The sequence below is a fragment of the Hippoglossus hippoglossus genome, chromosome 24 (assembly GCF_009819705.1).
Source record: "Hippoglossus hippoglossus isolate fHipHip1 chromosome 24, fHipHip1.pri, whole genome shotgun sequence".
NCBI lineage: Eukaryota > Metazoa > Chordata > Actinopteri > Pleuronectiformes > Pleuronectidae > Hippoglossus > Hippoglossus hippoglossus.
This window is the reverse complement of record NC_047174.1, coordinates 1166467-1179682: the sequence shown is the minus strand read 5'-3', so window position 1 is coordinate 1179682 and position 13216 is coordinate 1166467. Positions and strand designations below refer to the sequence as shown.

Sequence of the window (13216 nt, the reverse complement as noted above, 5' to 3'; positions counted from 1 at the left end):
ACATCTGTTCAGTTGTTACAGACACTGGATTTATCTGCACGTTCATCTGCCACATGTCTTCTTCATCTTCGTCTCTTTCCAAACCAGAAGAATTTAACATTTCCACTGGTGTAAACATGGTTTTCTGTTGAACTGACTTTTCAGCCACTCACTGAAATGGGACCTGGAGAAGACACAGGGAACATTTTCACATCCACCAAGGACGTTGTAGTTTCATCCGCTCGTTTGATTGGTGCTCTGTATATTTGTTTGTTTGTAAGCAAGACACAAGACTCCTCCACATTCTCATCGTCTGCATCCTCACTTTATCCTTTGCATCGTTGAGTGTTGATGTGTCCACACAGGTGAACTTAGTGCTCCATGACCGATGACCTGAACACACCGGAGACGATCTCCAAACCCTGAAACAACACAACGCCTCCGCCCCACACATGAACCCGTCCCCGAGCAGCAGCAGGAGGCTGAGTGTAACTTCAGGAGAGCAGAATGCTGATGTAGAGTGAGAGAATGTCCCCGAGGTTCAATTAGCGAGCCGCCACAGGTCCTCTCAGCCTTCATTAGCTGCCTGCTGGAGCACACAGGCCCGGTGTGGTCGTTGCATAGCGTGGAACCTCGGGGAGAAGCCTCTCCTTCCTCTCCGCTCTCTCTAACGATCACCAGAGAAGCTTTCTGCAGAGGTCGGAGGCGCTGCCGTGTGCCGTTATGTCGTTTGTTAATACAGCGGGGAGGGTTCCCGTCAGCCACCTCTGCGTCTTCCTGCCGCCTCGCCACACACTGTTCCTCCATTTCCCACCAGAACCATTAACCAGACGCCCGGGCGTTAGCATGCCCAGACAGGGCGGAGGCTGATCAGTGCTCAGCAGCACGATAGGGACACACACACTCAGTGGGCAACACTTGGTAAAATCTACTGGACGTTGGACCAGGAAACTTGGTAGAAAGATGCATTAAGATTCAGGAAAATACTGTGTGAGTGGATCCAAACACACAAGAGCTGTGAACAACAAGGCTCGCAAATGTGAGATCACACCTCTGCAACAGGAGTGAAGGTAAACATGACGTCCCTCAGATATGTTTATCTGATAAAATATCAATTTCTGATATTAGTACAGAAACTGAGTATTTTCTCCACTGCTGCGTCACAAAGCAGCTTTAAATATATGTGTGTTTAAATGGCCCAACATTGAGATGTGATGTGATGAAGAAGATGTTTGTTCATGTCTGAGTGGCTTCGACTGCACTTTGCACATTAAGATATTTTAATGTGATTATAGTTCAAACCACCAAATACCCTAAAAATCTCCTCTGCAGCTTTTAAAAGAAAGTTTCATCTTCTCTCTCGTCTCATTTTTCCTCCAGAATATAAATAATGAAGCACTTTGATGAGGATTTCAGAATCTCTGACGATCCTGAGAAACGCTGCTCTGACAATCACATTAGCAGCAATCAGGCCTCATCTCTGTTACAGCGCCGGCTTCATTTCCTAAACCCTGGATGCAGATGAAAATTTAATCTGCCGATTTATTTGGGTAATGGAGATGGAAATTAGATTAGTGCAGATTTCAGCTCGGAGTCATCTGAGACTGATCGTGAGTGTTCGACACCTCAGGTCCGAGATCAGTGGAAACAACACGAAGATGATGTGTATCAACGGAGATGAAAACTAAACTGTAAGAATATCCGATGTGTCTCTATTATAGATTTTATTATTTGTCTGCTCAGAGAAAACGTTAAAAAAGCAAAAAACATAAAAGATGTGATTAGACAAAAGTTAAGAATTTTCCCAAAAGTGAAGCCAAATCGCCTCGCCCCCTGGTGGCTGGCTGCCGTATAGCTCATAGACCCTGCCTCCTCCTTGTCAGCGGATGGGACATGACCAAATCTGCCCCTGGTGCAACGACGGCGTGTCTCTTTAAATGTTGCTGCAGCAAGGAACTGTGGGACAGCATTGTCCCCGCATGCAGAGAACTGGACCTGCTCGTCTCACAGCTGCCACTCAAATCATCCGAAGACTCAAAGCATGAGAATTATGTGCATATTGATCCTCTGTTACTCTCGTGACTTTGTTGGTGTCGTTATAATGAACAAATCTTCCTCTGCAGGAGATCGCTGACATGAGCCCCCCCACCCCCCCCGTGAACGCCTCATATTTACACACCAATTATCTCTGTGAGGGCGGGTCGGCGTGACCGCAGGCCCCCGAGCACGTTACAGGAAGGTCAGCGCCATCGATGGAGGCTAATTAAGCAACTATCGCTGAAGAGGCGGTCGAGTGTGAGTCGCCCGCTGCTTTGCCCATCAGAGGAACGTCTCGCTTCTTGATTTCAAGGACATATCTGCGTCCCCGAGCGGAGAGCGTTTCCACGAGCGTGCTTGACCCTCTACCCTCGCACTTAAAGTAAATTCCTCAGGTGGAATCTCCTCTGTTTGGCATCGCCTCCTCTGTTTTCACTCGGGTGAAACCGGGCTGGAGGGACTCAGGAAAACTCAAGGTCAAAGAAAATGGAAGCACCGCTCCCTCCATCGAATGATTGTCTCAGACAGCGGAGCAGAGATAATGACCTGTCAGAGGCCGGGACACTTTGTGCCCTCGCACATTCTTTGAGGCGAGAGGCTTCTCGTCATGGTCTGCCATCGTAATAATCCCCCTGCCTGCAGCTCCATTAGGCAATGAAACAAGTCGTCCAACTGTGGGGCTGGGGGGGGTTGATCCCAGCTCGTCTGCAAGAGGCCTCAGCTGCCACCGGCCTTTTCCAACCTCTGTCAGTTTATGGGGACTTCAGACGAGCCTCTTTTCCCCTGACCCTTATTGATTCAGGTCTGCAGCACACACACACACACACACACACACACACACACACACACACACACACACACACACACACACACACACACACACACACACACACACACACCAAAGAGCCCAGGCCCTTGAGCTACATCACTGCGGTGCCCTAATGTTTCTATTACTGATGTCCGTCATCGTGGAGGCGTGACAGGACGGATCCAAACGAACAGTCTGAGAAGAATCAAAACTAAATACATCTTTCAGACGTGATTTAGTTTTAATACGGACTCAGATTTCTGTGAAACTCTGAAAAGCTCCGTTCCTGCACAGATCAGGGAACCGGGTTTGTTTTCATGTGAATCTCTGCAGGCGTTGGGGAAAATTGTTCTGCTTATTGAAGTTGATCTGTTGTTATTTTTAACTCCAGAAAATTGGGCAAAGCTCTCAGGATGACTCACAACCACCAACACGATCCCATCAGGCCTCGGTTTAACGCCGCTGATTGTTTTGTTTTGAGTGGGAGTCCATTTTCTGAAAATGGCAGTTGGTGAAGTGTCATTTAGGCTTTTTATCTAACGGCCGTAAAATGTTGTGATACCGTTGTTCTGTACCATGGTGAAAAACCAGTGGTGAGGTTCTGGTTGCTAAGCAGCAGAAACATCCACAGCTGTGAAACCGTCAAAGAACAAACAGGACGAGGCTCAACTTCTAAAACCTGGACTCACGTGTGATGGACAGCTGAGCTGGACTTTGAACTTCTGAACATTTGTTTTTGAGGTGAGACTCTCCTGAAATGTCCGCCCCTCAATACTCCTCCCTGCTCCTTCCTGCTCCTCCGGCCCCTCCCAGCTCCTCCAGCATCTCCCAGCTCCTCCGGCCCCTCCCTGCACCTCCCTGCATCTCCATGTTCCTCCGGCCCCTCCCTACTCCTCCCTGCATCTCCCAGCTCCTCTGGCCCCTCCCTGCTCCTCCGGCCCCTCCCTGCATCTCCATGTTCCTCCGGCCCCTCCCTACTCCTCCCTGCACCTCCCAGCTCCTCCAGCTCCTCCAGCATCTCCCTGCTCCTCCGGCCCCTCCCTGCACCTCCCTGCATCTCCATGTTCCTCCGGCCCCTCCCTACTCCTCCCTGCACCTCCCAGCTCCTCCAGCTCCTCCAGCATCTCCCTGCTCCTCCGGCCCCTCCCTGCACCTCCCTGCATCTCCCAGCTCCTCCGGCCCCTCCCTGCACCTCCCTGCATCTCCATGTTCCTCCGGCTCCTCCCTGCACCTCCCTGCTCCTCCGGCTCCTCCCTGCTCCTCCCTGCTCCTCCCGCCCCTCCCTGCACCTCCCTGCTCCTCCCGCCCCTCCCAGCACCTCCCTGCTCCTCCCGCCCCCCCCCTGGCTCCGTGGCTCAGGTGTTCTTGAGCGCAGCCTTGTGGAGGTTTCTTTCAGAGATCGGTCACGCCTCGGCCCGGCTGCTGCTGCGTGTGCCAGCTCACCGAGAGGAGGCCGGGCCCGGTCGCCAGACGGCCCCTCGGCCTGACAGCACGCCACTGTCAGTCAGGGGCCCGGGAGCCACTGTCAGCCATAGCAACCGCCCCCCCCACACACACACACACTCAGAGACAAGAAAAGACCCACACACACACTCACTCACTGCTGTGTCACAGCGAGTGTTTAACCGTATTTACCAGTGATTAAAGTCAAGTCGTGTAGTGAAGGTCACCGCGGCTTCGACATGGAAACAATCAACAAATCTGCATCTCTGTTGTTTAATGAAGCAGAAACAAGTGTCTCCACAACACAACACACACACACACAACACACACAACACTCACAATGCACACCACACAGAGTGCACACTCCTGCCCTACAAATCACACAATGGACTTTTAATTTCAAATTATGTGTTTAGTAATTTCATCACTGATTTAATATTAATATTATTGTATGAATAAAAAATGTATCAAGTATCAAGAGAAGAAATCACACATTGTATTTCATCAATACTTCTGATATAGTTTGTGTGTATTTATCTGATATTATTTTGAGACGTGGATTCACTTCATGACTCTTTTTTTTTATTTTGTGTTAACATCGATCTTAACTGTTGATTATTATGATTATATTACAGATTATCTGTGGTCGGCAGCTTTAATATGACTGTAATTATGATATATGTGTGTGTGTGTGTGTGTGTGTGTGTGTGTGTGTGTGTGTGTGTGTGTGGGTGTGTCCAGCAGCGGAGGGGATCCAGGCTCATTTACATAATTATGCGGCTGCTTCCTGCAGCAGTGAGGGGCGGAGCCATGGTGACCTCTGGTGACCTCTGGTGACCTCTGAATAGACGAAGCCCGGATACGATCACTTGTGATCTGCAGTCAGAGTCTTTGCAGCAGTTTTTCATTTTCCAGAGTTCATGTCTGAAAACAGCCTGTGACTCTGTTCTTTGGTCATTTTGAATATTCTTGTGAAACTAAAATCCTTACAGCTGCTACAAGATTTAAAATTAATATTTGAACATGAGCGAAGCAGCTTTGACTCTCACATCTGCAGGAGTAACAAGTATTTAAGGAATTTAAAATACTCCTCGGATCAACTAAATGATCTAAATGATGAACGTCCCGTGTCGATGCTAAACTGACGCGTTTGTTTCGCGGCTGAACTGCGACGCAGGATTTCTGCTGATCCAGATTCAGGTTTCCAGCGGCGCTCATTAGAAATTCATTCTGAACAGCTTGTTATTATCTCTGGCCTCTGGATGTGTGAATAGATTTACAAGCATTAGGGCCGGGGCATTGTGTCGGGCATGTGTGGAGGAGGTCCCGGCCCCTTTGTGTTTGCCAGGGCCCTCAAATCAGCTGCCCCCCCTTCACCTCCACACACACACACACACACACACACACACCATCCCTCTGCCCCACCCATTACCTCAGCCCTCTGAACAAAAGCAAACAGAGCACACTGATGTGCTGCAGATTTTTGGGGAATTACAGAACAGACGTGTTTCAGCAGCAGCAGATGTAAAAAGCTGTTCCACAGTTTCCACCTCAGGTTTGTGTATTTGTGTGTTTGGAACCCGTCAATACACACATCACAATAAAAGATGCACCGATTCAATTGTTCCAGGTTTGCAAGAAGCTAAAAATGCTTCCGATATTTCACGCAGGAGGTGATGGTGCCAGAAACGATGAAGATCTCACTGTTGGTCGTGGTCGTCTGGTGAAGCCAGAACCTCTCGGGTGCAGGTTGCAGGTTGGAGATCGCTCCGCAGGACTGAACATGGCTTCAGTCAAACACTTCACTTAGAACTTGTTGGTTTCCGAGTGTTTGTTTGTTCAGTGATTTGAACTTCAGGGAACATCAGTGTAGGAACTACAACGCAGGTGTGTGTGTGCGTGTGTGTGTGAGTAAAAAACCTTTCTCGTACAGACGCATTGAGCTTTCGTGAAGCAATCAACTGGTTTAGTGTAATTCTTACATTTGAGTTATTTTTACACTTCAAATCAAACAGAGTGATTTTTTTTAGAGGTGCTCCAGATAATAAGGATAATAAGATAAACGATGCTAAAATCCTCGGAGGTGAACGTTCCCCTCCGTCTGCTGCCTGGAGCTAATTAGCTCTCCCTCCGTCAGAGCCTTTCAAGTCAACAAGGCGATTAAGGTTTTACTTGATCCCTGCTGATCGGGGGGGAGATGTGTATCACAGCAGCTGGATCCTGAAGAACATCAGCAGACGTCACATCACTGAACGAGCTGATACAGCAGCAGCTGACACTTCTCCCTTAGATTCAAATCTGATTAGTGTCAGGACATTTCCATGGTTTTATAGTTTCTCTTACATGTTGTTAAATATCTGTGGGAGCGAGCTGGTGACGTCATGAAGGCCAAGCAGGAACATGGCAGACAAAAATAAAGCTGAACAACTTTTCATTACTGATGGAAATTACAACTCTGAAAACAAGTCAGGTTGAACAATCTGAGCAATAAAACACAAAACACCAACTCAGCTTCACTCTGACGTCCAGTAAGAAACAAATCACACCTGTGGCTCTTTTCTCCTCGATGCATTCACTGATTGGTGGATTTCCAGGTCACATGCTGCAGGAATACAAAGGACTGAAGAACTAGAGGAGAGCTGGACCCACTCAGCTGTGATGAAGAGGAGAGTGGTGAAGATGAAGAGTAAATTTAACCAACACAACAAAGATGTTTAACTTCAGCAGCCAAATGAACAATAGACAGCAAACAGTCTTCAGTGAGCAGCAGCTGAAGTTTGATCTGCACTGAAATCGAGTTTGAGTCGTCTGACACCTGCCGGCCTGGAACGAGCCCGAGGTTTGTTTGACTTTGCTCTGTTTGCTCTGTTTGCTCTGTTTGCTCTGCCGGCTGCTCTTTGCCTCCTCGTTGTTGGAGTGTGTCGGAGATAAGAGGAGACACGTGCAGCTGAAAGAAAATCAGATGGGACTCAAGTCAAATCAAAAAACGACTCTGGAGGAGAAGAACTGAGACGTTTGTACAATCGAAGTATTTTAAATGTGTGTTTATGAGGCTGTTCGTGTTATTTCCTGTTTAATGTCGGAGTTATTTAAATAAATCAAAGACTGGACAGTGCTGTTCTCTTTGTGCACCAGGTGAAGAAGTGAATGAATGAATGTACAGACAGAATCATGTTCACATGAGTGGATGGATGATGGATGGGTGAGAATCAACAGGTTTTGTTATTATGGATGAATGACGGATGGTTGAATGCATTCATATCTAAACAACAAGGAACTGAAGCTTTAAATCTGACTGTGTTTTTTTTGTTTATCCTTCATGTGTTTGTGCAGATAAACACATTAATCTACACACAGACACACACAGGGTGTAACCTGACTCCCTGTGCTGAGCCTAACAACATTACAGAGCAGTAGATGTCGGATTAAACTCCACAAATTCAATCTCACTGTGTCGCTTTCACGTCTGATAACAAGTCGTGTGACGCAAACACCGAGCGGAGCCGATCCTGACGAGATCGAAGACCTCGTCACCGTTTTCTTTTCTAACCTATAGAATCGTTTCCTGAACCTCACTCGACGTCTAATCCGTCCAATAGCAACAGGCCGAGCAGGGTGTAGCCCCGTCTCTCACACAACCTCGTCAGGGATTGGCTCCAGCTCCGCATGTCAACAACAAACCTTTTAACTCTTCTGAATTAAGTTTTATCTCTGTTGTTCCAAGCAGCATTGTTGGTATTTTCCGATTTGTTGTTCAGAAACAACGACTTCAACATGAGGGCAAAACACAATCAGAGGATCAGTCGTGTTTCTGTGAATCAAACTGAAACTGTCAGAACAGGATTTTAAGAAGTGAATCAATCTTCAGTGGATATTGATTCTTCCTCTGGGGACCACGAATATATCCACAAAATGTCAACGTCAAACCACGACAAGGTCATTTCAGTCTGGATCGGTATGAAGTGTTAGATTGAAATGAAGTCGCCGTGGTAACGTCACTACACAGTAAAGCTTTATATTTACTGTTAAAGTGTGTGTGTGTGTGTGTGTGTGTGTGTGTGCGTGTGTGTGTGTGTGTGTGTGTTTTATCTGCAGCTCTTATCTGCAGTCTGCTCCCCAGCTGGTCTTCACCTGTCAGGGCCACAGGGAGACTGATGGTCGGCCTTTGTGTGCACATAAGTGTGTGTGCGTGTGTGTGTGTGTGTGTGTGTGTGTGTGTGTGTGTGTGTGTGTGCGTGTGTGTGTGTGTGTGTAGGTGTTACTCATGTTGTGGGGACTTTTCTTTGTTGTGGAACCAAAAGCAAGTCAGATAAAGTAAATTGTTCAAATTTAAGGGGAAGAAGTATATTGAGGTTTATTTTGGGTTAAGATGAAAATGGGTTTGGGTTAAGATAAGAGTTATTAAAGGTTACGTTAGGTTCACGTTAAGGTAAAGTCAGGTTTAGTTTTTAGTTTGGTTTCCGATTTATCGGAGTCTCCGAGTTTCTTGTTGACATCTGAGAAATGTGTAAACCAGAGTAAAGATCAAATCCCCTCGGTCTCCCCCTGGTGGCTGGCTGCAGTATAGGTCAGAAACCCCGCCTCCTCCATGTTAGCAGATGGGACACGTATTATAAAAAGTACATTTCAGGTAGTTCTTGTCTCACTGATGTTCAAGTGTTCATGTTTCCGATCATTTTGGGTTTAATTAGTTATTGATGATATAAAACCAGGCGGAGACGTCATGATTGACAGCTGAGACAGATTCCTGATTGGTCAAGCATGTGTATGGGCGGGACCTTGTTACCGCGGCTCCTCTCCACGATCACTATTCAAACATCTGAGTCAGTTCAGCTGTAAAATAAATCTGTGCAGGCCATTAGAATCATCCACGTCCACAGTGTGACACCTCTGTACGCCGGACGATCACAGGAGGACCTCTGGAGCTCAAACACAGAGCGTGACACCGTGAGGTCGACGTCCAGCTGCTGCAGAGCGGCAGTCCTATACCAGAGTTTCACCGAGAGGAGGAGGAGGAGGAGGAGGAGTGCAGGAATGTCTTTCAGATGCAGAATGTTTTGTAGGAGTCGACCTCTGACCTCTGTCACACACGGTACACAACGCTGACCCTCACACTGTGCAGGGGTCAGACTCTTCTTCTGCTTCTTCTTTAATCAATAATCTGCTTTTCTTCTTCACTGTAGAAACACAAACTCTGACCTCCCGTCAGCTGCTATTTCTCCACAGGAGAAGAAATCTGATCTTTAATTTAACCTAGTTTTTCCATCATTTAATAAATTAAATTAAAATGTAAATATCAGCTGGCTCTGTGATCATCTGTGAAGAAAGGTTATTTATATTTCATTGTATTGTTTAGATTCCTGTGTTTCTATGTTCTTAGTTAATCTGCTTGTTGATTCTAAGTATTTTTAAGTTTGTTATTTGTTCCTGCTTCTATTTATATTTAAAAGTTTGGATGTCATTGCTCCACATTGTGACCAGGCCTCCCTCTCAATACCTCCTGGTTAAATAGAGGATGAAAATACATAAATACTTAAGTACAAATAGCTCAGCTGGCAACACGTATTACACACGTTTCAGAGACTAATTCTGGTGTTTTCAACGTAAATTTTACAGTTTTTAATCCTTAAGAAATGTGAAGAATCAGCTGCTTCATCGTCTTCAAACTTCATCAACAGCAACACGGAGCTTTTGAAGATTCGTTTCTAAATCATTCAAACGTGATCTGGATCATTTATGTTGTAAATCATATGTGAGTATTTATTTATCTGTTTGTGACGTCTGCTTGTTACAGAAGAAAAAAAGATGGAAAACAAAATTGTTTCTCAGTTTGGTTTTTTATTCTTTTTTGGACATTTAGCAAAAATACTGCAGAAACATCCAAAGCAGTGTAAGAGCTACGGGCGACAAAGAAAACCAAAAACAAGAACTTAAATAAAAATCATGATTGCATTCAGTTATTATTCAAGAGCGGCTGATTGCTATAATGTCACTTGAACACACGCCGTCCTCACACGTTTCAATATAAGTTAAAATAAGACGTCATGGAAAAAACACAGCACGGGTCTGACGACACAGAGCAATAATTTACACAAATAATTTAATAAATACATAAATAAATAGAGAACAAAAGGAGTTGGATATACTGTGTAGTGGAGATACAGGAGAACCACATGATATTCAGCCAGTGACACAATCAGATGAGTTTAAGGCAGTTTTACAGCAGGAGTCTCTAATCGAAGGCATTAACGGCTACGCTAGTTTCATCTTGTTGCGTTTCCAGGCGACAGCTACGGATCCACAGATCCACGAGCTCTACGGTAAAGCTACTCAGTGATGAGATGAGGTGTCTGGTTCCACAGGCCGGCCCCTCTCTTAGGTCTACAAGCTAATAGCACTTGTGCAGAGATGCTAGAAAAATAAATCAACAGTCTAACGCTTTAGTTTTTTTTAAGGGTGTGATGTGAAAGATCCTTTAAGGTGTTGGGTTATAGGGGGGGGGCAAACACACACCCAGTACCTGCTGATGTGTTCTTGAGCAAGGCACTGAACTCGCTGCAGGTGAGCGGCCGACCTCTGACCTTTTTAAAAGTGGGTGCATCGTTTATCAAGGTTGTGACTTTTTCTGTTTGCTGCAGGAGTTACACTGCAAAGATACACTTTCATTTCTCCTCAACAAAGGTGGAAATAACAAAATTCCACTTTATTCTTTTATGATTTGTGCTTTTTTTTTAGTAGTTTTTTTACTAACGTCCCAAAATAAGTGAAAAAACATGAACCTTGAGTGTTAAAAGTTTAGAAACCTGATGATTTGAAAGACTGAAGTCAACAAGTGACACTTTCTCAAAGTGTTTGGAGTCCAGACTGGATGCACGTGGATGTGTTTGCAGTGTAGCGTCCTGAACGAGGCCCGAGGTCCCGGATCAGCAGGCGGGGCGCAGCGGCACCTGCAGCAGGATCACCTGCCGGTTCTCGGACGGGTGGCACTTGTTGATGTGTCTGGTGAGTCCCGGGGAGCTGTAGAAGATGGCGGGGCAGTATTTGCACGAGTACACCTGTGAGGAGTGCAGCAGGCGGATGTGTCGCTCCTGAGCGCCGCGGCTGCTGAAGCTCTCCCCGCACACCGGACACATGTGGCCGGTGGAGGAGCTCAGGTTCAGCGGCGCTGCGCTCTGCTCGCAGGCCGCGTCCCCCTCCTCCTCCGCCGGCTTGGCTCCGTGCTGCGACGCCACGTGTTTCCGCAGGTACGCCTGACGTTTAAACTTCTTCCCACAGTGGTGGCAGTCGTACAGTCCCTCCTCGGAGCCGGACTCGGACGGCCCGGGGCTGGGGGTGTCCCTGTCACTAGAGTCCTTCGCCTCCTCCGGTGCTGGTTTACCGGACGCGGGGACCTTGTCGCCCTCCGCTGGGCTCTGCTGTTTCGGTTTGTGCCAGCGCCGGTGCGAGGCCAGGTTCGCCGGGCAGCTGAACACCTTGTCGCACTCCGGACACCGGTACTCGACCCGGATGATCCTGGAGCACTTGTGCTGCGCCAGAGCGAACGGGTCCACGTACGCCTCCCGGCACAGCTGGCACACGAACTCTCCCAGCGGGTGGTGGTCTCCTCCGGCGGACGGAGGTCTGAGAGGCTTCTGGTCCACCGGAGCCTCTTTAATCTTGAGCCCGAGAACCGGAGACGTGGTGACATCATCCTCAAAGTGCAGTTTCCGGAAGGCTTTGGTTTTCTTGGACGCCGGTTTGCTTTTGCGCTCGGTGTCGCTGGACGGTCGCTTGGTCCCGGCGGCGGGGTGCGTCCTGGTGGAGGAGGAGGTGGGGTGCGTCCTGGTGGAGGAGGAGGTGGGGTGCGTCCTGGTGGAGGAGGCGGTGGGGTGCGTCCTGGTAGAGGAGGCGGTGGGGTGCGTCCCGGTGGAGGAGGCGGTGGGGTGCATCCCGGTGGAGGAGGCGGTGGGGTGCGTCCCGGTGGAGGAGGCGGTGGGGTGCATCCCGGTGGAGGAGGCGGTGGGGTGCATCCCGGTGGAGGAGCTGCTGGTGCCGGTTCGGCTGCTGTTGCTGGAGGCGATCTTCAGGTCCACCGGGGCGAAGAGGTGATCCATGGCGGTGAGCGCCGCCGGGGTGGGGAACGACTCCGCGGAAACCGGTGATCCGAGGTGGAAGCGACTCTCGAAGTAGGAGCGCTCGTGCTCCTGGCTGACGGGGCGGGTGGGGCTGTACAGCGGCTGGTACACCGCCTCCGGGTTCCCGAACTGAACCGGTCTAGCGCCCTGCTCCGGAGCTGTGGCCGCCGCCCCGCAGGTGGGCGTCGGCGTCTGTGCGCGCACCGGGACGGAGAAGAGAGACGCGGAGGAGGAGGAGGACGGAGGCAGCGATGGAGGCGCGTCTGCTGCCGCCGGCTCCGCGTCCTCCTCGTCAGACCGAACCCGGTACGACACCGGGTTGGTTTTCCGGTTCCTCTTCACCAGGAATCCTCGGGGCATGTCGGCGGAGAGATGAAGGCACTTTGGACGCGGAGAACAAATCCACTTTCAGCTGCGCACGGACTCGAACATCCGATGCGTCCCGTGGTTCAGTGTCCTAATGGTCGTGTGTTCTCCTCCGGAGGATGTTTCTCCTCAGCATAGCTCAACTCTTCTTTTTAACAGACATGATGACATTGTTCCTCGGCCCCTCGTTGCCTCATCCCCGACCAATCAGGAGGAGCCGCGGTCCCCTGTGGATTTGGAGAGTGGGTGTGGGAGGATGGAGAGGGGGGGGGGCGAGGGAGGGAGGGAGGGGTTGCAGATTGCAAAGCAGATGTACCTGAGGGTTTTATTGTACCCCCCCCCCCTCCCTCTACACACACACTCTCTCTCCTCCTCCTCCTCCTCTCGGGCACACGCCAGGAGCCTCCTGCTTTTACGGTCTGATGACTCTGTATAGAAATCTACACGTGCCTCGGCTTTATGCGTCTCC

The 13216-nt window shown here is 48.8% G+C and overlaps 1 protein-coding gene across 1 annotated transcript; it reads right to left on the bottom strand.

Moving 5' to 3' along the window:
* Window positions 1-10542: 10542 nt before the first annotated feature.
* insm1a (insulinoma-associated 1a) lies at window positions 10543-12970 on the bottom strand. Its single transcript, XM_034580656.1, has one exon. It carries the CDS (start codon window positions 12739-12741, stop codon window positions 11191-11193), a length of 1551 nt encoding a protein of 516 aa, XP_034436547.1. The 5' UTR covers window positions 12742-12970; the 3' UTR covers window positions 10543-11190.
* Window positions 12971-13216: the final 246 nt, after the last annotated feature.

What these genes read in the sequence shown, in the direction of transcription:
- insm1a (XM_034580656.1), bottom strand. Translation starts at nt 12,741, where the DNA reads ATGCCCCGAGGATTCCTGGTGAAGAGGAACCGGAAAACCAACCCGGTG.